General features: G+C 43.5%; 1 protein-coding gene across 1 annotated transcript in view; it reads left to right on the plus strand.

Moving 5' to 3' along the window:
• CYYR1 (cysteine and tyrosine rich 1) overlaps nt 1-22878 on the plus strand; it is a 60477-nt gene that overhangs the window by 34879 nt on the left and 2720 nt on the right. Inside the window, exon 3 of the mRNA XM_086462743.1 lies at nt 22224-22381. Coding sequence (XP_086318869.1) covers nt 22224-22381 — 158 coding nt within the window. The remainder of the gene's footprint in view (nt 1-22223; nt 22382-22878) is intronic.

Here is a 22878-nt window from a genome sequence, read left to right on the forward strand (position 1 = left end):
GTGCTTAAAAGACTCTTCTACAATCTGCCATGAGGATTTCATGGAAGCATTACAGTCTCCTTTTTCCTACCATTTCTACCATGAGTGCCTGATTTACTTTTTTTTCACACTCCACTGCTTTTCATCTTGCGTGTTTATACAGGAGCAAAGTGAGTGTAAACTTCTGCCCATCTATTTTGCAGACTTTTGGCTGTCATTTCGCATGAATGCAAACGGCCACACTAAAGTGCAAAACGCTCTGAAGAATGGGATGCACTATCAGATCCAGATTTTTTTCCCTGTTTATTAACAGATAAGTGAGAAGACATATGTCTTTTCTCCCGGGGAGTGACTCCATTCCACCCAGTTTCTTGCCCCATGACCTAGCGCCAAGTAAAAGAAGTATTCTGTATTCACCTGAACCTCAGGAAAGCTGGAGGCCTTTTCCCCCCTTCTACAGAACAAGCCAACCTACAGCATAACTCTTTGCCTTTGATTCACTCCTTCCATTCATCCTCCAGGAAGGGGGAGAAAAAATCTTAAGGGTTACTACAAAAAAGGGGAAATGCCTGAAGTTTACTACTTCCAGCAGCTACAGCGGTTTATCTGCAGCCCTCAATGCTTATGTATTGAGCACATGAAGGGTTAGTGTTTCAGTAAGTGGCCCGTTTCCCACAGCACCTGAGGCAGGAGAAGCACCCAATAAACTCAAAGTCTGTTCTTGAATAGAGATGTCTGGATGAGATTGAACCTACCTGTAGTATGTTCTGGGGCTGCTGTTTTCCATTTATTGCTGCCCTTGCTTATACATCAGTGCCCTGACCCATAACTTCTTCCGTTTCGGTTCGTCTTCAGCGCAGATCCAAACTAAAGGATTATGGAAATTGGCTGGTAGCCACAAACTGCTATACATTTATTTATGACTGCCAGCCTCTTCAGGTGAGAACTCCTTGCGAACAGTGAAGGAAATTTAAGCCTGGGGTCAGACTGAATCACTGGAGGGCTCTTCAGCTCAGCACCAATTTTTGGAGCACATTCTTTATGTGTTAGGCCCTTTGAATGCATATGCTAAGGGAAAGGAAAGGATCCTACAGTCTGCATCAAACTTGCATTTCTGTACAGATCTTTGTGCTCTGACTGTTGAGGAAGCCTCCAGCGCTGCTCTTCAGTATATCCACATCAATGCCGTATAACACTTGAAAATTATGAAGGTTTATTTTGCAACAGGGAGATGGATGCTTGTGGGAAGCAGCTAATACGTATGAGGACTGGAAATCCTGAGTTCTTTTTCAGGAACTGCTACAGTTCAGCCTCTTGTGCCTTCTCTTCTTTTCATAAAAAGTTGTTTATTCGCCTTACAGGAGTGCTTTTATAAAGCTAATTTGCTGTCCTAAACAAGATGTGTAAAACCCAGTTAGGAACACCAGCATCAGCTTCCACAACTTATAAAAATGTGATTTCTAGTGTTTATCTTGGCAAAGCAAACTTGCTACATAGGAGTGAATGTATAAAGAATCCATTTGTCTTTTCAGATATCGAAGAGAAGACAGGCACTGGAGGCAAAATCCAGCCTGTGACCTCTAGTTTGTCCAGCCATGCTATACCTTCCAGCATGACATCTCCATTTTCTTTGATTGGTTCAGTCAAACTTGCTCAGATCCTCAGGAGTGGAGACTGGTAGGATGGGAAAGGACTAAATACCATCCATTTCTCCCTGTTAGCCCCAGGACAGCAGCAAATCTTCCTTTCTGCCACCGCTGTAACTTCTAGGCTATGATTTTCTTGGCTGCATTTCCCAGCTTTGCCCTTCCAGCACTAATTTCTTTATAGCTCCACATTATAGGATGCTGCACACATGCTAAAAAAAGCGTCTGCAGTTTCCCTGTGGAATGTTAGTAGGGTAGGCACAGGTATTTGTGAGAGGTGTGATCTAGCTTTGTCTTCATAAATTTAGATGATACATGAGTGTTTGCTGAGTTTAGCCTTCAAGACAGAGAATATGTTTCTTTTCTTTTGTAGTGTTGGGGTTGTCTTTATTTTTCTCTTTCCACATTAAAGCATGGAGATTTTTGGTTTGGTTTGGTTTGTTTTTTTTCTGGAAATGATGATTAACCAGCTACTATAAAGTCTTTTTAAATGTTACCGGACTGCTAAATAGGGATATTATTTCCCTCTCATTCTATTTTGGATTTCTATTTAAACTATTGTCACTTATCTCCAGTGTTTCAGTATGACATTTTAATGAATGGCCTGTTCCCTCAGCTCAGTTCACAAAAGCTGTTCTACCTCTGATTTTATGTCATGTCAGCTTGAGACCAGAATAGGTGAGCTTAACCTCTGAGCATCTACGTGTTACTTTTTTAAAATATAATGTATTCTTTGCCAGTCTGTGCCAGTTCTGATATCTCTATAGTGAATTGCCTTGTATTTGCTGTCACCAAGCAGAAAATTTTGGAAGAGGCAGGACTTTCTGCTGCCCTGATTTGGAGGTTATATTAACATTACCAACACGGTAAAAAAATCCCAGACATTCCATGAAAAACGATGCCCCCTGCCCTAAAATGGCAGTCAGGCTTCGTGCAGTTAAGGTAAACTCACTCCAGTTTTGTGTTTTCTTAATGCATCAGGCTGTAATTTGTGGCAGTTGAGTAAGTAATTAGCAGCAACCTGAATGGTACCTGCAGTGTGGATGGGGATCTCTGGGGAGGACGTGGAGTGGGCAGCTAAGGGCCAGTCCTGGGAGTTTCTAAGACAGATCCTCCCTTCTAATCAGCTAAAAATCTGACTGCTCCTGGCATAGGTGCTAGGTACTTGGATATCTTGGAACATCTCTCTCCGAGAGCCTGAGCCATTGAAGAATATCAGATTTAGAGCTCTAGATTATTTATCTGCTTGTGGTGGTTTGACCTTGGATGGCAGCCAGATGCCTACCCAGCCGCTCTCTCATTCTCCGTCCTAAACATAACAGGGAAAGAAAATAAGATGGCAAACCTTGTGGGTTGAGATGAGGACAGGGAGATCACTTACCAGTTACCATCATAGGCAAAACAGACTTGCCCAGGGGAAAATTAATTTAATTTATTGCCAATTAAACGTAGAGCTGGATGGTGAGAAGCAAAACCACCTTCCCTTTGCCTCCTCCTCTCCCCCGGGCTTTAGCCCAGGCTCAACTTTACTCCTTCATCCCCAGCTCCTTTGCCTCCCCACCATGGGCAGCACAGGGGGGATGGGGAATGGGAGGTGTGGTGGGTCCACAGCAGCTCGTCTCAGGGCTGCAGTGTGGGTACCTGCTTGGCACAGTGCTGTAGGAGTTGGAGAAACTGTTCTCTCATTGCCCATAGTTTTACACAGAGGAGGCACAGTAAGGGTCATTTGAATGCTACTGAGGAGGAATTATTCTGAAACCCTCTGAGCTAGGTCCATGGCTGGTGAGTATCTGCATTCCTATTTGTCAGCTTTCATAGACCTACATTCTCTCAAGCCAGCTGGGGATCTGAAACAACTTTTTTGTCCTGTGGAAAGAAAGGAGAAGCTACTTTCCATGTTGTGAATATTGTCACACATGCCTGATGCTGATTAATTAAAAAGAGGTGAGGCTCTTTAGGAAGGTGGGAAAGGGATCTTCTGTTTCTCTGCCTCTTGCTTTCCCTCACCCTGAGATGGCTTGTTCATCTGAGGCTGAAGGTTGAGTAGTGGGACCAGAAGCACAGTGCAAAACGCCAGTCAACGGCAGTCAGACTCCTCATCTTGGTGTGCGTCTGTGGAAATCCAGCACAGCTGTAAGGCTGGGAAAAGCAGAGTATTTGATCGTGACTTCTGTACTGGATATGCACTTAAACTCTCTCTCACTTCAAATCAGACCTAACTGCTTGCAAGTACTCTAAGCTGTCAATGATTGCGCATGATTTACATTCTTGTTTTGTAGGGTTTAATTCTGTAAGGAAATAAATAAGCTAAATCAAACAGCTTTCTGTGCAATTAGTAAATGAGGAAAAGGCAAAATTAAAACATGGCTGTTCCCATTGACAATTAAATAGGAAGAAAGGAACACCATTGTTTAAATCATACAAGCTTTCAGCTAAGCCTCTTCTTAGTAGTGAGAACCTTTTTCTCTGAAACCTCCTGAACCCTGTTTTTGAAGGGGGAAAAATAGGAAAAAGCACTTTGTCAAATTGCTGTTTGAAATGGAAGGATTTAATTTATCTGTTTCTCTGCTTCCCAAAAGTTTACAACGGGGTCTCCAGACTACCCGTAATCTGGTAATGGGTCTAGCACAACCTTCAGTCTCTAAACAGATGTTTATCTGAGCATTATCGGATTCCCTTGTGGTGGGAGGGTCTGTTCATAATCCCCAAACCCATTAAAGAAATGAAGGGGTTGTAAAAACATTTTGAAATAGATGAAACACCTTTCAAGATAAGTTGCTGATAAAGGAAAGCAAAAGCACAGTGGGACTGAAATGATTCCTTGGATACTTCATGCCACTTCTTTGGCAGCTGCAATATTTATATCTTACTGTGGGAACTGTACTATGAGGCATGTACCGAACAGCAGTTCCAAAACAAACATCTTAGGTGTTAGAAATACAGAAGGACTACTTTTTATTTACTTTCTTATATTCACTTTTAAAAATGCAAATTGCTTCTTAAAAAGAATGGGGGTTTGTCATTGATGCAGTCCTGTTAGAAGCTTTGTCGTCGTTGGTGAGTGCAGGAGATGAAGGCTGAAAATCAAGTGATATCCTGATACTTGAAATAAAGGGCTTATAAAACATGCAAGCATGTATGTTAATGTATCCACATGAGCTCTCCTATCAGAAAAAAAAGAAGCTGTAAATCTCTTTCTTTGTAATTATGTATGTGATAAAGCAAGATAGAAACACAATGTGGAAAAAAGGATTATTAAATAATTCCTAAGTAAAACCAAACTACAGAAACATTAAAATCCTTAAGTAGCTAGGAGATCATGTACTTCATTACTCACAAGCTGGCAGGTCATAAGAAAGGCACAAGTGCATTTTTATGGCAGGAAGTACGTCCATTAAATTACACCATTAAGTCATATACACCGGTCATTGTATTCTCTTGCTTTATGGGTTTCGTATCGACTTTACCTTCTATTCAGTGCTGTAGACAAGAGGGTAGCATTAAAGACAGGGGGATAAAAATGCATTTACCTGATTGTTAAGTCATGGTTTTTGATCGGTCATACATACGTAGCTGAAGTATGAAATAGTGAAACTGCAAAAAAGCCACTCAGAGTGTAAGCTATCCATTGCAAAAGCCTGAAAATGAGAACTGTATGATAAAACACCTTTGTATTTTTCCCTGTTTTCCCGAGCTTCTTCATTATACCCAGTGATGTTTTGCTTTCCTCCTTTTTTTGAAGTCTTAAATTTTTTCTTTAGTGTTCCTTGTGGTGCTTTGCTTTTGTGCAGTGATTAAATTTCCTCAAATACAAGAGTGGCTAATTTGCTAATTAGCGCAGCTAACACCTTGCTCAGCTGCTGTTCTCGTTCTCCATGGCCCTTTTTGCAATTTGTGCCTGGATGTATCTTCATCATGTGGCCAAAACGTAGTGGCTTCCCCCTGACAGGATCTCGTGATGGGAGTATGTGTGTGTGCCAGGTGATACAGCCATGGGTTTCTGGTGCATTTCTCACGTTTCTGGATGGTCTCATGTCAGGCAGCTGGAATTTGGACACTCCTGTTGCCCCCACCCTCACTCACCCTCACAGTGTGTGTGCCATTGCTGTCCTGTTCCTGAAACGTGCCTGTCCCGAAGCTTCAGCGTGGTTGAATGGTTCACTATTCACATAAAGGATGAGAAGAGGCAAGGGCGTTGTTTGAAAAGTGAGGCACAATCCAAAGGTGGAACACCACTTCTTGTTAAACTTTAATCTGTTTTAGAGAAATCAGTGTGCCTGTTTAGCTTCAATTAACTTCGGGTTCAGACCTTCTCGGCCATTATGTCATCTAGACTGTTTGTACTTAAAACTCTGTTAATTCTTAACTCTGTTCCCAGCCTCCTTCTGTTTCAAGTCATGTCACATATTAGACACAGTGCTTTCTGCTGCTTCTGCCAAGTCCAGTGTACTGCCCCTTACTTTTCTGTTGCTGCTTTCCTTGTTCCCCTTGAGCACTGGAGTCCCAGTGCCACAAAGCATTTAAACATATGTTCAGCTCTAAGTGATGAAGTGTTTCGTTGACTTGAGACCTTTGCATTCAAATTGGCCTGTTTGAGTGTGACTAGCCTTTGAAGTTTGAAAGGCACAAGGAGAGATCCTCAGTGGCACAGAGAGGACCAATTAATTCTTTCTTTTGTTAGTCTCTTTGGTTCCTCAATGTAATTGCTCTTAGATTCCTTTTTTTTTCGTTTTGCTTTCTTTGCCTTATTGTACCGTCTGCCTTTTTGCTTCCCATCGCTCTGTTCTTCTTTCATTTACCACTTGTCTTCCCCAGAGTTGGGGAGCATAATTCTGCCTCGTACCTCAGAAAATTTGCTGCACAGAAGAATTACTTTAAGTGAGTTGGCAGTTCAGATTGGCTGGCCCATGACGTGCTTCTGGTACCATGAGGCAGGTGACCAAGAATGCCATTTGCATGCCACGGCACCTGTCTGAGAGTAATATCTCACCTCTGTTTGTCTTGACAGGATAAAAATATCTGTGCTGGAGTAAATGTTTGCTTGATACAAGTGTTCCCGTGTATTGTATGGGAACAGTTGATGCATGCAGCTGCTTCAGAAAGAAAAGAATTGAAAATTTAGAGAAGTTTGGAGTGGAGGCTGCTAATTAGATCCCTCTCTCACTCTCTGAGCCCAGAGCTTTCCCAGAGCTTTGGTGACTTAGTACTGACTCAGAGAGACGTGAGTCCTTTTGATGTCTTTGAGTATTTTTTTTTATACCTACTGCAGCTTAGCTCTGAATTCAGAACTTTTGCTTGCATTGCACTCCTGGTTCTCTGCAACCAGGCTCCAGCTATCACAGGCAACCCATCACGTGCCTGCTTTCATAAATGTGCCAAGCTCAATAGTCAACACCTCAAGTAGCTGACCCCTGCTGCACCTCCTGGAAAGCTGTTCCAGAGCCATACTCTTCTGATCATTGAATTTTTTTTTCTTTTGCAAGCTTCCTCTAGAAGTGTGTTAATTCTGGTAATAGATCTCTAAATTCACCCTGAATATGCCATTTTGATGTAAAACTCTGAAATTGCTTTTTTGACCCCTTCTTAAGTGATGGTGTTTCCAGACTGGAGTTGTTTTGGGGAGCTGCTATGCGGCAGAGTACATGACCTTGCATGTATCACAATGTTCCTGTTCAGTATATGAGTTAACTGTATGTAGGCTGAAGTGCATTTCTTGATTCCAGAGAGTAATTCTTGTTTAGTCAGTGGTGTACATGGATCACCTACACCAAGGGACAGAATTCAATCCGTTTTCCTGGGGAAACATTTTCGGTGTTACTTCACCACGCTGTTGAACAACCTGTCTGCTCTTTTCCACAGTTGCAGGTATGTCTGAAGTGACTGTAATGGACTGTGACACTTAGAAAAAAATTGACCCCGTGAGCATATATCTTAATGGAAACTGTTTTAACATGTGGTTTAGTGGTTGTAGATGCTTTTGATGTTGAATATTTTGCAAGCCATATAATGGCATTCAGTCACTTCCTTCACACTGTTGCAAAATGGTCTAAAGTTTAGAATAGTGACAAGTCGTGACATAACAGCAGCCCTTAAAACCTCAAGGAAAACTCGCAAAATGTTGTGTTTATAGATTGTTCTGTCAAAATAGCTCAGATTGTCGCTACGTCTCTATTTTTGCTGCCAGAGATGCTTGAATGGATATAAGCCCTTCTGGCTTGTGGATGCCATTGTTGTTTCACAGAGCCATGATGAACGCTCAGCCCTATTAAAGAGCATGAACTTACTAGAGCGTGAGGTAGGGCAAAGGACACCTGAAGGTGGCTGTGCTTTGGTGTTCCCAGTAGTGTTTAACTGCTGTCAAACGTGATCATCACAGCACAGGAGAGACTTCTGCCAGGCTTCCTCGCGTTTCCAAGAGGAGGGAGCAGAGCGTTTCTTTTCAAACAGTCGAAGCTGTTACCTTAGGCAAAACTGAAATGGAAGGATAACATTTTAATTGTCTGACAGACAGTGGATTTAGGCTTTTATTCAGCAAAGCACATGAAGTCTGTTGACTTCATTGGGACTGTGATATTTAAACCTAAGCATATGTTTGTTCATTCCTGAGGTTTCCAAGCAAGGCCCTTGGGGAAAGCACTTCTCACCTTCCCTGCATGAGAGGGGAAACGGCATTGGGCTCTGTGCCTACAGAAATCAGGGCACTTTATTTGCTACATCTCATTAGCGTAAAAAGCAAGGTAAAGTGACACTGAAACTGTGGGGAAGGCACCAGGACAAAGGGATGTCTCTTCTGCACAGCTCTACAGGAATAAGCAATGTTCTATCTCCTGGGAAGGGAGAGGAAGGCACTGGGTCCTTGGTCTGCCCTCCCTCACTGCTCAATAGGGTTTCCCTGTCCTTTGTCCAGGCCGTGCAGGGAGGTGAGCAAGGATTTCACGCGCTTGCAGGGGAAGTTACTGCTGATTCATCAGTAACTGGCTCTTCTCCAGCCCCCAAACAGCTCCTGAGATGGCAGAGGTCAAATCTAGCTCAACGTTACTTAATGTAGCGTGTGCACACGGCTTTATCGTGCTGTGACTTCTGCATCCTCAGCATAGCTGCTTTCAGATAAAGCGACTTTCATCATTTTATGGAAGCTGTAAAAGCCACAGTATGTTTTTGTCACTACAGTCTAATTTTTCAGGTTTTTTTAGTTTTCTGACTCATAGTCCTTTTCTCCAGAAACATAAAATGATTCATATACCCAAGCACTCAACTCCTTTTACATTTGTAAATGGCACTTCATGCATGCTTAATGAGGGTATTCCAAACCACTAAAACCATAATTTGCTTATGCTACATAATAAGGTTTGAGTCCTGCAAAGACTTATGTAAATACTTTCACGTTCATTGTAGGTTTTTGCAAACGGTGACTTAGAGCCAGAACGTCCACTGGCTTAGACTCCATGGGTCTTTGTGGTCCTCATAAGCTCTGACACAGCACCTGGGAAGAGAGAATGAGAAAGAAAAATTGAATTGATGCTATAAATCTGATGCAGAAACGAATGCAGAAGAGACTCTTTTATTGCTTTCACAGGGGTAAGAGTTGAATATTAAAGTACATTAGAAAAAGGAGATGGAAAGAGAAGATGAAAAACATTTTTTTTCTTTCACTCTGCTCTAGGATTTCTAAAATTAAACTCTCAATGTCTTATTATTTTTATTGGAAGATATGAGGGAAAAATCCCTATACTGGATAATTCAAAGCCCAGATAGATTTATTTAGACTCAAAATATACAGTACTAGCTAGCACTGCCTTTTTAGAAAGCTATTGCACTATTATTCAGGCAATGCACATAATTTACTATTTTCTTTTTAAGATGGAATCAAATAATTTATGATGCTGGGTTTTTAATCTCTTAATCCAGAACTTTTCTCCAGGTCTTCCAGGAACCACTTCAGATTATTCAATGTCCAAAAAAATCCTACATCTTTGTCATTTGTCTATCTAACAGACAGAATTCTAAAAGCAGTAAAATCTTCCAATTCAAGTTGAAATTTAATAAATCATAAATGCATTTTGGGGCCACAGTTTATGTTCTGAGAATCAGATTTCTGAAAAAGTCAAAAATCTTTTCTTCAGGTCCTTAAAATAGTGTTGATTGCAAGCACCTGTTCATTTTCAGATATTTTATTGCTTTGACTTGTTCTATGTTATTTTCACTTTGTTGTTGTTGTGAAAAAAGATTTTTGGTTACTGTCTTCCTCTTTGTTGCATAAAAAGTCAAAATTCTTTCCTTCTTCCTCCCTCAATCTCCAAGAATGAAAAAAAAAACGAGAAGAGTTAATAAGCTTCTGCTCCAGGAGTGATTTACAGCTCACTAATGTACAACTGAAACAATACTATTAGTTAGGAAAGGACCATGAATTGCATGTCATGTGCATTGAGCTTTGCAGGAACTGGAAGGGGCTTGGCTTTTCACCATCAAACTTGTTTTGTAGTTGCAGATGTAGTCACCAGGTGACTGGCACCAGCCCTGACGCTGCTTCAGCAAGTGGGTCCTGGTGCTCCCTCCTTCATGGTGCTGGTGTCCATGCGACATTCCATTAAAAGTAGCAGCAGCGTTGCTGGTCTTTCCAGAAGGTGCAGGGGGGAAGCCAAAGCCTCCAATTTGTTTATACTCTTCAGTTGCTTTTCCACTGATGTTGTGGATAAACACAGTTTGCACTCCTAGTGTTGCTGCATTCTCGTGTCTACTGATCTCTTCCAACACAGTACTTATTTCAGAGGGGCAATTTATGAAGAAACAGTGTGTTTCTGAAAAGAAGTTACTCTGGATGATCTGAGGTCCCATGCAACTTTTAAGTAGTGATGAGGATATATCCTAGGATACCAGAGGAAGATCTGTGATCCCCCTTGAGAGAGAATTATGGACTCCTGGAAAATGGGCTGAATGAGCAGGGAGCATTTCATGGATGAGGGTATCTATGATGCTTTTCCAGTTCAATTCGCACAAGAAAGAGGTGCAGTTGGTTTTGTAGTATCTGGTGTGTGGCATTTGCTTGGTAGCTTCTCCCTCTGCACTCTGGTCTTCATCCCTCTGAAAGCTCATATTTGGCTTGTGCTGTCTCTGTCGGGAGCTGATAGTGCACTTCTTTGCAATGATTCACCAACTGTTTATTTAGGAGCTACATTGCATCTAGGCAGAAATCTTTCAATATTAAAAATATGTCTTACTTAGCAATTTACATAAGCTACTAGATTGGCATCTCAGTTACTTTTGTCTCCAGAACTGACCACCAAGAAGGAAAAAAATGTTTCTGTTGGCCTCAACTTTTCCATAATTGGGAAGGAGATCTTGAGTCAGCAACGTGCAATTTTATATGAAGCACGGACTGAATGCACGGTGCCAAGTTTGGGCTTTTGCCTCCATTAGAGTGTTTGAATACTTGAACCATGGTCTTTGTTGGGAGCTCCTGATGGGAACCTAGAAAGTCCAGGGTCACAGCCTAGAAGAGCCACGTTTACATAATACAAACAGGTTTCTCATTAGCAAATCAAATCATAATATTGTCTTAGAGTTGTATTCAGTGGCATTTTGCTTCTCAAAGACAACCTTGTCATGGAAAGGATTTAACTTGCAGGGAAATTTTTTTTACCTCGATTCACTCAGACATTGAGTTTCAGCCAGAGATACATGGTCAGTTGAGCTTGGTATGAGTTTGTGCTGCCACTGGGAATGGGCAGGGGAAGTCTTTTCCAGCACTGTCCTTCTGAGCCACCTGGCCCTGATCTCTGCTGTGCCAGAGTGAGCACTTCCATGAAACGCTTGGAGGATGCCTTGTCCAGGAACCAGGTTCCAGCTCTTAACAGCTGAGGGAAGTCACTCCTCTTTCACCCTGCCACCCAAATGAAACACAGAGAGGAGAGTGCTACTACTATTTTTGTTGTTATTTCCCAGAAACTCCCATAAAAAGGTGTAGTTGTCACATTAAGGGGTAGAGGGTTTTCTGCCAACAACCAGTTCATTCTCTTTCATTGGTTTCTTTGTCCCAGCTAAAGGAAATGAGGCAGCAGAGGATGGTTAGCTCACAGCTCAACTGCAGCTTGTGCCTCAGTGCTTGGGGTGGTGGCTAGATGGCACACACAAGGCTGTTGAGAAGGAAGTAGTCTTATGTGGAGAAAATTCAATACAGTAAGAACCAGCCTTCACCACGCAAAACTCTGCAAGTGAAGTTGATCGGAACGGGCAGAGTGGTGTGAAACTATGAGAGACATCAAGGCCAACAGCAACGCAATGGAGGGAGGACCCAGAAGACACCCATCCTGGAGCGTGGCAAGAGCTCTCCTTTGGTTTCCGTATCTAGCGTTTACTCCTCTGTTTGGCCCATTGCACTGGAAATAGTGAAGAACTGCTCTTTCTAATTACAGCCATCACAGTTCTTTCTCTTTTAAAATTAATTAATCTGTAGGTCACCTCCATCCTGCCTTGGTGCACTCTGCCTCACGGAGCAAGAGTTAAGAGCCCTGTCTTTTGGCCTTTTCCCTTAGAGTCTGCTCACTTGTTTCAGTGACCAATAAACAGTTAGCCATGTGCAGAATGTTCCCTGGCACATCAAAATCACATCACACGTGGCTGCCTTTGGGCTCTGTTACAGGCACAAAGCAGGCACCAGGCATGCTAAAAGGTGCCAAACTATCAACCTTTATGGCAACCATGACTTAACAGGCTTGGCTTCAGGCCAGGTAAAAATAAGCTGTAGATGCATGCCTGGGTAAAAACTAGGCAGGTTTGCCTGTCGGTAGCTCAGAGATTTCGGGATCTGACAGGCAAGAGGTTCAGAAGTCACAACGGTAAGTCAGGATCCCACAGTAAGAGCTTCCTGGGAGGGGAGCTGTGGGACTCTCGTGTGCTGAGCTCATGGAGTGTGCAAAGTCAAGCGTTTGCAGGAGCTGGTATAAATAAAATGACAGTCAGAAAGAGTATGTTAAGAATTGCCAGAAAGATAATATTCCTGGGATTCTCCTAAGTGTCTATGCTCAGTAACCCAGCTGTCAAAAGTGAGCTATTACTGGGGGTTACTAACTTTGTGGTCTTCTTGGGAGTAAGCTGTATCGTCCTGATCTCTTGCACTTTGATGTTCAAAGGGCTGGAAGTGGGGCAGCAATTTCAGCCTCTCTCCGTTGCTGTTGATTCAGAAAATGTTTAAAATGGGAGGCTCAGCCAGCAATGCAAACTGCAGGCATAAAAAGAATAAAAATCCCTAAATTAAAGCAAAGGCTATATGAGGTACAATTGTGCCATAATTTCCTACTTAAGTCAACATCAGGTTGGGCCTTGGATTCATGAGCACAATGAGGAATGTTTTGGAAGGTGGAAGTTGCATATGGCTTCTCTTTCCAGGGAAGCATGGGAAGCACATTACAGAGTGAGGGAAGGTCATGACAGCAGGGGACAGCACAGGATGACTGAGAAAGGTGGAGCAAGAGGAGCTGCTGCAGAACAAGGACAGAGAAGCAGCAGGAGAGCATGAGGGTGAAAAGTGGTAGCTGGAAACCTCGCAATATCTTAATTAGAATTCTTTAACATGAAAGGTAAAAAAAAAAAAAGCTTCCCCACCATTACTTCTATATTTCTTACTTTTTAAAGTCTTTTGGTTTAATTTAAATATACATTGTGGGTTGGCTTTTTTTCACGTTCTGGCAATGTTCTGAATTTTTTGAACTGCCAGACAGATAGTGTTTCAAAACCAGCATCTGCATGTATGCCCGTATTAGTCTGATGAAAATGCTGGACAGGCTGGGACTGATCAAAATGTATTCGCTTAGCTGTGATCGGTTAATAACACCGCTGTGTGTAAAGTATTGCACTTGCTATATTGCAGCATGCACCTCCCAGCTATACTTCATGCATCGTTCCCTCTGTCCATAAAATTATTTCTGAGCCAGCTCTGCACTGAGCCTTAAGCAGGGTGGAAGCGATGCCATCCCTCCCTCCACCCCCTCTGTCTAGGGCAGCCAGAGAATCTCAGACCTTTGCGCGCAGGCAGGTGAAGCAGTCTAGGAACCAGCTAGGGGAAGAGCTTGCTTTCTCTGCTCTCCCTTCACTGTAGCAGCTACGTTGGCCTTTCCAGGATCGCTTATTTGAAGCACTTTGCAGCACTACTGGCCAAGCAGCACCTCTGGCAGTGTGGTGGGGAGAAAAGTGTATGGTTTGGCATAAAGGAAGTAAGCATAAAACATCTACATATTTCTGAAAAGGCAAATTGCCTGAAAAGTCTGTCCGACAATAGCCCAAACCAGAACAAGCTGTAATTACATATCCTTTTGGTTTGTGGTCTATATGATTTTCTCTCTGGTTTTGCAAGCGTGCCATGGTTATGCTTCAGTGGCTCAGCAGCCTTTTAACAAGCTGTAGGAGGTACCCTATTGCTCAGGCACTGGCAATACTAAAAGACAGAATGTACTCTCCTTTAACCCTTTGCAAGATTATGTAGCTTAACAGTATGGAGCAGTGTCAAAGTGATGACCTGTCCACAAGGAGCTGGGAGGAGGGAGAGCGGGAATTAGGATGGTTACCCACTACCTTTTCATTGTACACCTGCTACTCGGGATATTTTGGTGCTTGAGTTAATAACCTTGCAAATATAACAATGTAGAGAGGGAACAGCACAGAGGAAACTACTTGGAAGAAATTAATCATTAACAACACACCTTAAATACAACCAAGCAAGAGCAAAAGAAGGGAAACACTGTCCAAGTACAGTCTGTACCCAGTTTTAACAGGCAGGTGGGATTTGTTTACGGAAGCAGACCATCATCTCCTTCCTCTCTGAGGTAAAACATGTATTTAAAGGAAGTTTTTGTCTAACTACATCTTGCAAAGTAAAGCCTCAAAGGCAAGCCTGGTCCGTTTGAGTTGCTCCTCTGTAAACTTGCTATTTAATTTAAAACAGGAGGCAGCAGCTATCTGACCGTTTAACTGATTCCTGAGTTGGATGGCTTTTCAGTCCGTGCTACCCTGGTGTCCACATTCCAGGGCTGCAAAACTGTGGAGAAGGATGCTGGCTCAGCCGTGGCGTACCCTAGGTGATTCAGTTGCTCCTCCATCAGCTTTTGCCATGGAGTTCTCAAGACACCCTGGCTGTAAAGCCAAAATGCCCTGGACAGCAAAGCCAGTGTCTAGAGGGTCACTCACAACATGGTTTTGTCCTTATGAAAATAAAGGGACAACTGTGGAGAGGGGCAAACTCCCCAGAACAGGTCTGCCTGCTCCAGCGGAGACAGGAGAAAATGGCACGCGACCCTTCTGCTGTTGGTCCAAGTAAACCAGGCTTCACCAAATAGCCCAACATCTCCTCCCTCCAAGTAACATCAAGTCTGACTGAGAGTCCAGAGAGTACTTTTTCCAAAACGTCAATATCTGGATCAGAAGAGCCAAGATCATTGATTATTTTATTTTATTTTATTTTATTTTATTTATTTTATCTCATAGAATGTGTTTTTAAAAAAATCCCTTATCAGCTTCTTTTTGAATGCCTGAAAGGGGAAAAAATTAAAAGGTATTTATTAGTATTAGTAATAGTATTCCAAAATGTATTGCATCCATTATTATTAATATTATTCTAGAGATGCAGTGCCAGCAAATCACACATACAGAGAGTTGGCAGTAAATTAATTGGAGAACTAAACAAGTGCTGGAAATTAGGAGAGATGATGAGATGGAAGAGATTAGCTGAGCAAAGTGAAGACTGAGAATGGCACGTCTTTCTTGCACTAATATGGTAATGAAATATATATAGTGAAGGCAGAGTGGGAATACTGATCTTCACACGCTTCTAACAACTTCTTGCCAAACTCGGTCAAATTGCTGTAAAATTGCTAACGTGAGCTATTCCAGGATGAAAAGACCTTTATGCCAATGTAAGTGCATCTCTGGTGCAGAGCTCTGTCACTTCTGCAGTGATAGTTTCTAAATTGGTACAGTATTACAGAGTGAGCTGGGGTTTGGAAAAATGAGTGGCCTAAGTTCACCTGTGCTAGCTTTAGCCTATGTCCTCTAGTAGAGGACATGGGTCCAGGCACCGTGGCAGGAAATCCAGGGCCTGTAAACACTGCCGCAACGCATACAGGGAAAAAAAGCCCCAGATTCCCACGCGAATTGATGGGTTCTGGGCTGACATTACCTCTCAGAAATGAGACTTGATATTATGGTAAATAGTGCCATAAAACCTTACTTTCTGACTGTTTGACGGGCAAGAAAAAATATATCTAATACTGTGGATTATTTAAGAAAAAAATAGAGAAGAAACCAGCAAATGTTACTGTGGCTCTGTGTTGTACGTGCTTCTGCTGCAGCTCTCAGAAAACAACAGAACAGGATAAGAAAAAGTGCAAGGGGGGTGGCCAGCATGATCAGAGGCATGAAGCAGTCCCTGTATGCAGAACAGCCAAGTAAGACAGGGCTTCTGCAGGATGGGGAAGACTTGGCTGCCTGGCGTGATGCTAAAGGTCTGTAAAATCACGGGCAGTGCAGAAGGGGTAGCTGGCAGCTGACAAGCTGAGAGCTAGGAGGCTTGGGTGAAATTACTTGGTGTTCAGTTCAGAATAGACCAGAGGAGACAGTTCTTCAGATACATAATTAAGTTGGGAAGCTCTTTGCCACATGAGACTGTGGATGCTAAAATTTACATGAGCTTGGGATGAAGCTGAGCAGGTTTGCAAAGGAGAAATCCACCGAGTGATGCAGTTAAAAAACAACCTGTCTGCGTCAGAAAGTTGCTGAGCTGTGAATCATTGAAGGAGGCCAGCAGAGAAAGTTTTCTCCCTTTTCTTATGCTCTTCCCAAGGCATCTTTTTGGCTACTTCAGTTTAGGAAAGTCTTTAAAGATGTTCCAGAGAGGGGAAGGGCTAAAGGAAAATGGGAGTCAAGACTTGTGAAGGACAACACATGCAAAAGGGGCAGGGATGTGAGGGTCGCACAACCCAAAGCTGAAGAGTAGATGATGCGGGGACAGCCAGCAGAGCACCAGGCACTGCACCCACTCCTTCTGAGGCACGCAGGGGGCAAGGGGTCCTGCCAGTTGGGGATGCAGGAGGACGTGCAAATGAAAAATGTCCCCATGGCATCCTCGGGGGAGAACAGTGCCAGCAGCTGGGGCCATCCTGGCACACTGAGGAGGTGCAGGTGTGGAGATGTGAGTGCAAACGTGAGGGGAAGAGGGCAACCCAGGCCTCAGCAGGAGGGTTTAGCGGGGAGGCTGAAGCAGCATTGGGAGGCAATGATCTGGCTGGAGGTCTCTGGTGCAGCAAGGCCGGGCTGGTGAGCGTCTGTCCCCCTGTGCCTCGCCTGCTTTGCCCTCACCCATAGCTGGAGCCAGACCTGTGCGTGCTCCCAGGGTGAGGACACCTCAGAGGCAGGAGGAGGCCAGGGGGACATGCTGCGCAGCACCCCTTGGCCACAGTGAGAGTGGAGAGTTTTTGGGACATGCACTGTACTGTGGATCCCTGGGTGGGAAGCACGGGCAGACTGAGAAGGGGCTGTCTCAATGGTGGTGGGATTAAAACCTTTCACATTACAGTCTGTGGGTTTTCTAGAAAAGCTGACTGAAAAGTTTTTTTCTTTTCTTTGCAGTTTTGTACTAATAAACCAGGCTTCCCAGCAAAGTTTTATACTCCACGCCATACCACTTGTGAAGTTAGGGCAGAACCCAAGAAGGAGAGAGACCAACGGACTACAGAGTCCCTGACGTACAGCAATGCAGGCCATGTATACCTGGCTCCCAAATTTTGGCAATGCCTTTAAAAATTGATGCCTATTCGGTAATCATTCTTCCTTCAGGAAACACTTATTGAGCCATAAAGTTTTTAGGCCTCCTAGATCCCCTGTCCCCAAAGTGGAGATGACCACAGAGGCGGTATTCATCTTGAGCAAGTTTGACCACCACTCTGTTTGCCTGACACCTGAAGTAGAAGCCTTTGGGAGGGGGAAGGGGCACGAAATGAACTCCATTTCCACCCATTAAAACCTGAAGGAGCAAGACTGCTCTTCAGTCTCTCTCCTTTTCCCCAGTCATCTCAACCCTAGCCATTGCAGGCTGGAGCAACCGCTGGTGACGCCTCTGCCGCTTGTGTAAAACACCAAGTTACTGGTTCCCCTGAGGGATGTGTTCTCTGGTCCTGGACACCTCAGCCACGCTGAGCGGTGCATGGGTGAGAGCCCTGCCTAGCTCCAGCATTGCCAAGGCCTTGGTGCCACTCAGCGAAAGGCCTGATCCCCTGCGCAGGGTTCTGCTGGGCCAGAAATGTCAAGTTGTAAATGAGATTCGTATTCTTTCCAGCAGGATGTTGCTAAAACCAGGTGGTACACTGCTTCTTTGAATATTGATTTTTACCCCGACAGTGTCTCTTGACATTTCCACAGCTTTAAAATTACTTTTCCCCCTCCCCTTTGTTACTTTTCTGTGTGTTGTTTTTCTGCGGCATTCTTCTCTTCATTGGCTTTGCTTCTGTAAAGGACTTTACATAATGTTTTCCTTCAAATTGTTCTATTTCAAAGTTTTCCCTTTATTTCAAACCTCCTAATTGCTATGTGACTCTGCTGTGTGATTTCTAGGTCTTCTTTTGCTTTACAGTGTCCTTTTTCTCTTGGACACTTTCCCTTGAACAGCTTTGTGGTGGTGATAGCAAGAAAAATCACTGTATCCCTCTGTGTCACTATACAGAAGTATAAAATATCAGTAAGAGAGAAACAAAGCAAGCATTGTTTAGTATAAAATAAAGGATATTTACTTACAGTGTATTTATTTTCCAAAATTTCCTAATACCACGAAGCAAAACTTTGCCATTTTATTAAAAAAAATGCTTATTTTCTTCATACCTTCTATTCATACCATAGGCTTTCCACAAAAAGAACAAACATTTATTTTCATGCTTTGTGCCCAGAGCAGCTACTGCATGACCATCATCCTGCCAGGACTTGGTGCTGGGAAGGTGCAGCCTGATGTTTAGAGGCAGGGTGCTCCTAGTTTTACTGGGAGCCGTTGTGAGTGGCAGGGGCTGCAGCTGTCTGAATCAGGATGGGTTTATGCTTTGACTCACCATCAGAGTGGTATAGCGTTATATGTATTCTGTTACGTGTGTTTGGGAGAGTACATCTCCTGAAGTCCTCTCAAACAAATCCTTTTCAACTCAAACACTTGATTCCCAGACCAGTTTCATGTGTGTGGCACTAGGTCTGATCTGAAGCCCACTGAGACCAGCGAGCACCCTGCTGCTGGTACTCAGTCAGGCTGTAACCATCTTTTGCTCCATATCTCAGGCTTTCTTTGTGTAACCATCCATAGGTGGTCTAAATTTACCACTGCAGCGTGAAAACTTGAATCCACAAGCAGCATTGGGTCTAGCTATTTAAATGGCTTTTTGTCCTGATTGCAGAACTGTGAGCAAGACTTGCACTTGCCAGTTTTGTTAGCAAAGCTAAGCTGGTAAATATTTTCTTTGGTGACCATTTTTGTTTCTGGTTCTTGCCTATACCAGCAGGAACTATGGTGGGGACCAGCAAAATAACTCTTTAGTGGATATTCCTTATTTTGCTTACTGACCTGGGTTTGCTAAACTGGCAGAAATGGTTTTTGCTTTCCAGTATAGTTCTGTTTAGAGTGAGAGTCCTTTTCCAACTTGGAAATTTGCCAGTGGACTTCAGCCGTTTTTGAGTTTCAGATGCAGGCAGATACAGAGGGGCTTTCTACAGCTGTGTCTTGCCCTGCCACCATTTCTTTGTAGAGGCAAGGTAGTGCCAGTCAGCCAACACCTCCAGAGGGTCACTAGGAAAAGCTATAGGACTACGAGTCCTTGAATCTCAGCCCAGTCACCCAAAGCAAGCTGGCAGGTGTATAAGTATCTGCTTAATATCTCAGGAAAGGTAGAAACTCCTTTTGAAGATGGTACCAAACCTTTTGTCATCTTTTTTCCTTTCCTTGTGAATACTTCTTATGTAAAGTATCACAGAATCGTCATTTAAATTGGTGGAGCGATACAGCTTTGGAGCAGTTGCTGTTCATGCAGGAGGAGCGAGTGGGCTTTGGGTGTGAGGCTGGGGCGCCTGGTAGGCACTGGTGCATGAAGAGTGCAACCCATCACTCAGGGCAGGTGACCAAATGGCATCTGGCTGACCACTTCTGGAACAAATGGGACACATTTGCCTTGGGGGACAGCTGGCACAAACTCTGTTTAAACTGTGTTTAAAGTGGACTTTATTAATAGCAAACTTTTAATTTAGCACTGGAAAGGTAACATGTGCTGTGTGTTACTCACTTCTGTCAGCCTTTAGGATGGAGGTTGGGTTTTCACAGAATCACAGAATGGCAGGGGTTGGAAGGGACCTCTGGAGATCACGTACTCCAACCCCCCTGCTAAAACAGGTTGTACCTAGAGCAGGTTGCAGGTTTTCCTCAGGGTGCAGCTGGTTAGAAGTGCAAGGAACTGTTGTGGTTTCTGGGATTTGAGCAGATCAGCCAGGCAGAGAGTGCCTGGGAGGCAGGAGCTGGGCAGCAGCGGACCGTGCAGAAATACCATGCAGGACCTGAGGCCAGTAGTCAGCAGTAGCTGGATCTGCTTTTTTAACCTGGGAGAGGGATTATTTCAGCGTAACAGAGTTCCCTGCGACTCTGTGATGGAGTGCTCCCAGCAAAGCACCCAGTGATTCATCCCTGAAGTGGATGTAGCAAAAGCAGTAGCAAGTCACTGTGGTTTATAATAGGGGTGCTGTGCATTATGCTTGAATTTTTAATTGTGATACTGTAAGAAAATTTTCTAGAATGAGGTGAATGTTGTGTTAAAGTCTCTCCTGAATCAAACCGTTTTCTCATACAGCAGTTTCTCTCAAGGTAGTGATAATGTCCCCAGAGAGAGCAGGATGGGAAAACTAGAGGTCTTTTGATCACATCTCCCAAGAGCATCAGACTTTGTTAGATGCAAACTATCGGGGATGTGGATGGGGTGGGAAGGTGTTTCTCAGTTACTCATAGCGGTTAACACCAAAGCACTTGATCACATCAGTGTTTTGAGCTACTGGTTTTACAGCCAGGTGCTTGCTGCCATGAGTTAGGGTTTTGTAAATTAGACCTTATATATTCTGCAAAATATTAACAGGTTTACTCTCCCTGCACACTTTCATTCATTGCTATATAACAGCAGAGAGCAATTTAGTTCCCTGGCAGTATATTTTAGTAAGACAGCAAATTGTCTATGTTTACTTATGCTATACAATTCAGTAATTGTATGGGAAATCTTGGCCAAATTCCTGAATAGTTGAGGCCTAAAAACAAGCTCTTAAATTCATATTTAAGTTCCTAAATAGAAGTTCTAATTTTTGGAGTATTGAGTCCATCCTAACTCTTGCAGATTTTTTGGAAGCCAGTAGGCTATCAGCATTTTGAAAATCAGGCCTGCTGTGTGTTCCCACACTTGTATAGGGAAGCTGAAGTATGGTTTAGACTCCTTTTAATATTTGTCTTTGTGGTATTGCAGTGCCTGTTTTATTCTCTACATCACAGTAATTTCTAGTGGACCTTATTCATGTTGACAAACTATCTGTTTGGATTGATTAAAATGTCCAGTAAAAAAGTTGCCAGCAAGGTTGCTATTAGAAATCTTTGCTGGAGGATGAAGAGATGCATAGAGTAAGAATATTTCTGGCAATTCACTGGGGTTTTTTCTTTCAGAAAAGGGTAGGCTATAAATACTATCTTTCATATAACATATGCTTCACTTACCTGTGCCTGACAACAAACCTGAGTGAACTAGGGTTCATCAGAAAGGCTGATTTTGCCCTCAATATTATTGGGAGTTCTTCAATACCTCTTGGTGAGGTTTTTCTCCCATGTGTCAGTGCAATAAGGCTTCCTTTCCATTCTCTATATGATTTCAAGGAAAGTCTGATTCATTACTTCAGGGGCTGAGCTAAATTCTTTCCTCTGGACTGTCTTAAAAGAAATCATTTAAGCCTCAAATACTTGCACTGGCTGCAGCAGCAGATGTGTGAAAGAGTGGGCATTTGCTTGCTTCTTGCTGCTCATCCTCAAGAAGAAGAGCCTCTCCTTAGTCAGTGGGCTCAGAAGCATAGCAGAAGGACTTTTTGACCTAAGATAAAACAATGACAAAACCATTCCTGTGGCAGCACAGCGTGCAGGCACTTCGGGATGCTTCTGGAATATATTACTAGGAATAACTTACTCTTACTTTTCAAAAGAAAATCATACCAAGGCCTTTAGGAAAAAAAGTCTTATGTGATGACGGGAAAAGGAAGACATTATTCTTGGTAATATTTAAAAGTTGTTAAATTCAGATGGCCCTGGAATGGGAGAATTTAATATGCGGTAAATCAGCAGAGTGATCCGGCACGATTGCACATGCGACTTTGAAAGAGTTTCTCATTTTGGTCTCAGAGATCTTTCATTTCTTCTCTTCAGATGTCCTAATGGATCAAAATTTGCAGCATTTTCAGTAGTCAATATGCACTTTTTTTTCTCAAATGGGGGCCACTCCTGAGAAAAGAATTTTGTTTTCTAGACGTTATTTGGCTGAAACTGACTGCATGTTTCCATTCCCCTTGCAGAGGCACAGCGATAGCTGGAATCGTTTTCGGTATAGTATTTATAATGGGAGTGATTGCCGGGATTGCCATCTGTATCTGCATGTGCATGAAGAACAACCGTGGGACTCGAGTAGGGGTCATTCGAACTACACACATCAACACTATCAGCACATACCCAGGTAAGGGAGCGAAATGACAGCCCTGCAAGAGTGCCTGTGTTCGTGGCAGGAGCATGTCTTTGGATAGTTATGGCTCTGCAGTAAATGGGGGATGTGAATACGGCAGGAGGCTCGTGTCAGGCCGCGGAGGGGAACGGCATGACTCCCTGCTGAGAAACGCAAGACAGCTCAGCGTGCGCAGCGTTCGTCAGTGCCGCGCTCTGCCTGGGCTAATTTATTCAGCTACTCAGTGGGCTTAATGAGATCTGGCCAGGTGCCATCCTCACACGGCTGTATGGCTTGCGGTGCCCGCAGCAGCGTGTTGAGACCTCGCTCGGGGCGGTGCTGCATTGTGCAGGATAGACCTTCTTCACGTGCCAGGGGCTCTCTGGCGATGCATCAGTGGTTCTTTTGTGATCTGGTTCTTGTATTTGCTCTTGTTCACAGGCAGTCGCTTCTCTTTCATTGTCCGGGGGGCCTGGCGTACGGCAGAGAGGGGAAAAACTGGACAGCGAGGT

Source organism: Leptosomus discolor, chromosome 1, assembly GCF_034619465.1.
Source record: "Leptosomus discolor isolate bLepDis1 chromosome 1, bLepDis1.hap2, whole genome shotgun sequence".
Classification (NCBI taxonomy): Eukaryota; Metazoa; Chordata; class Aves; order Leptosomiformes; family Leptosomidae; genus Leptosomus; species Leptosomus discolor.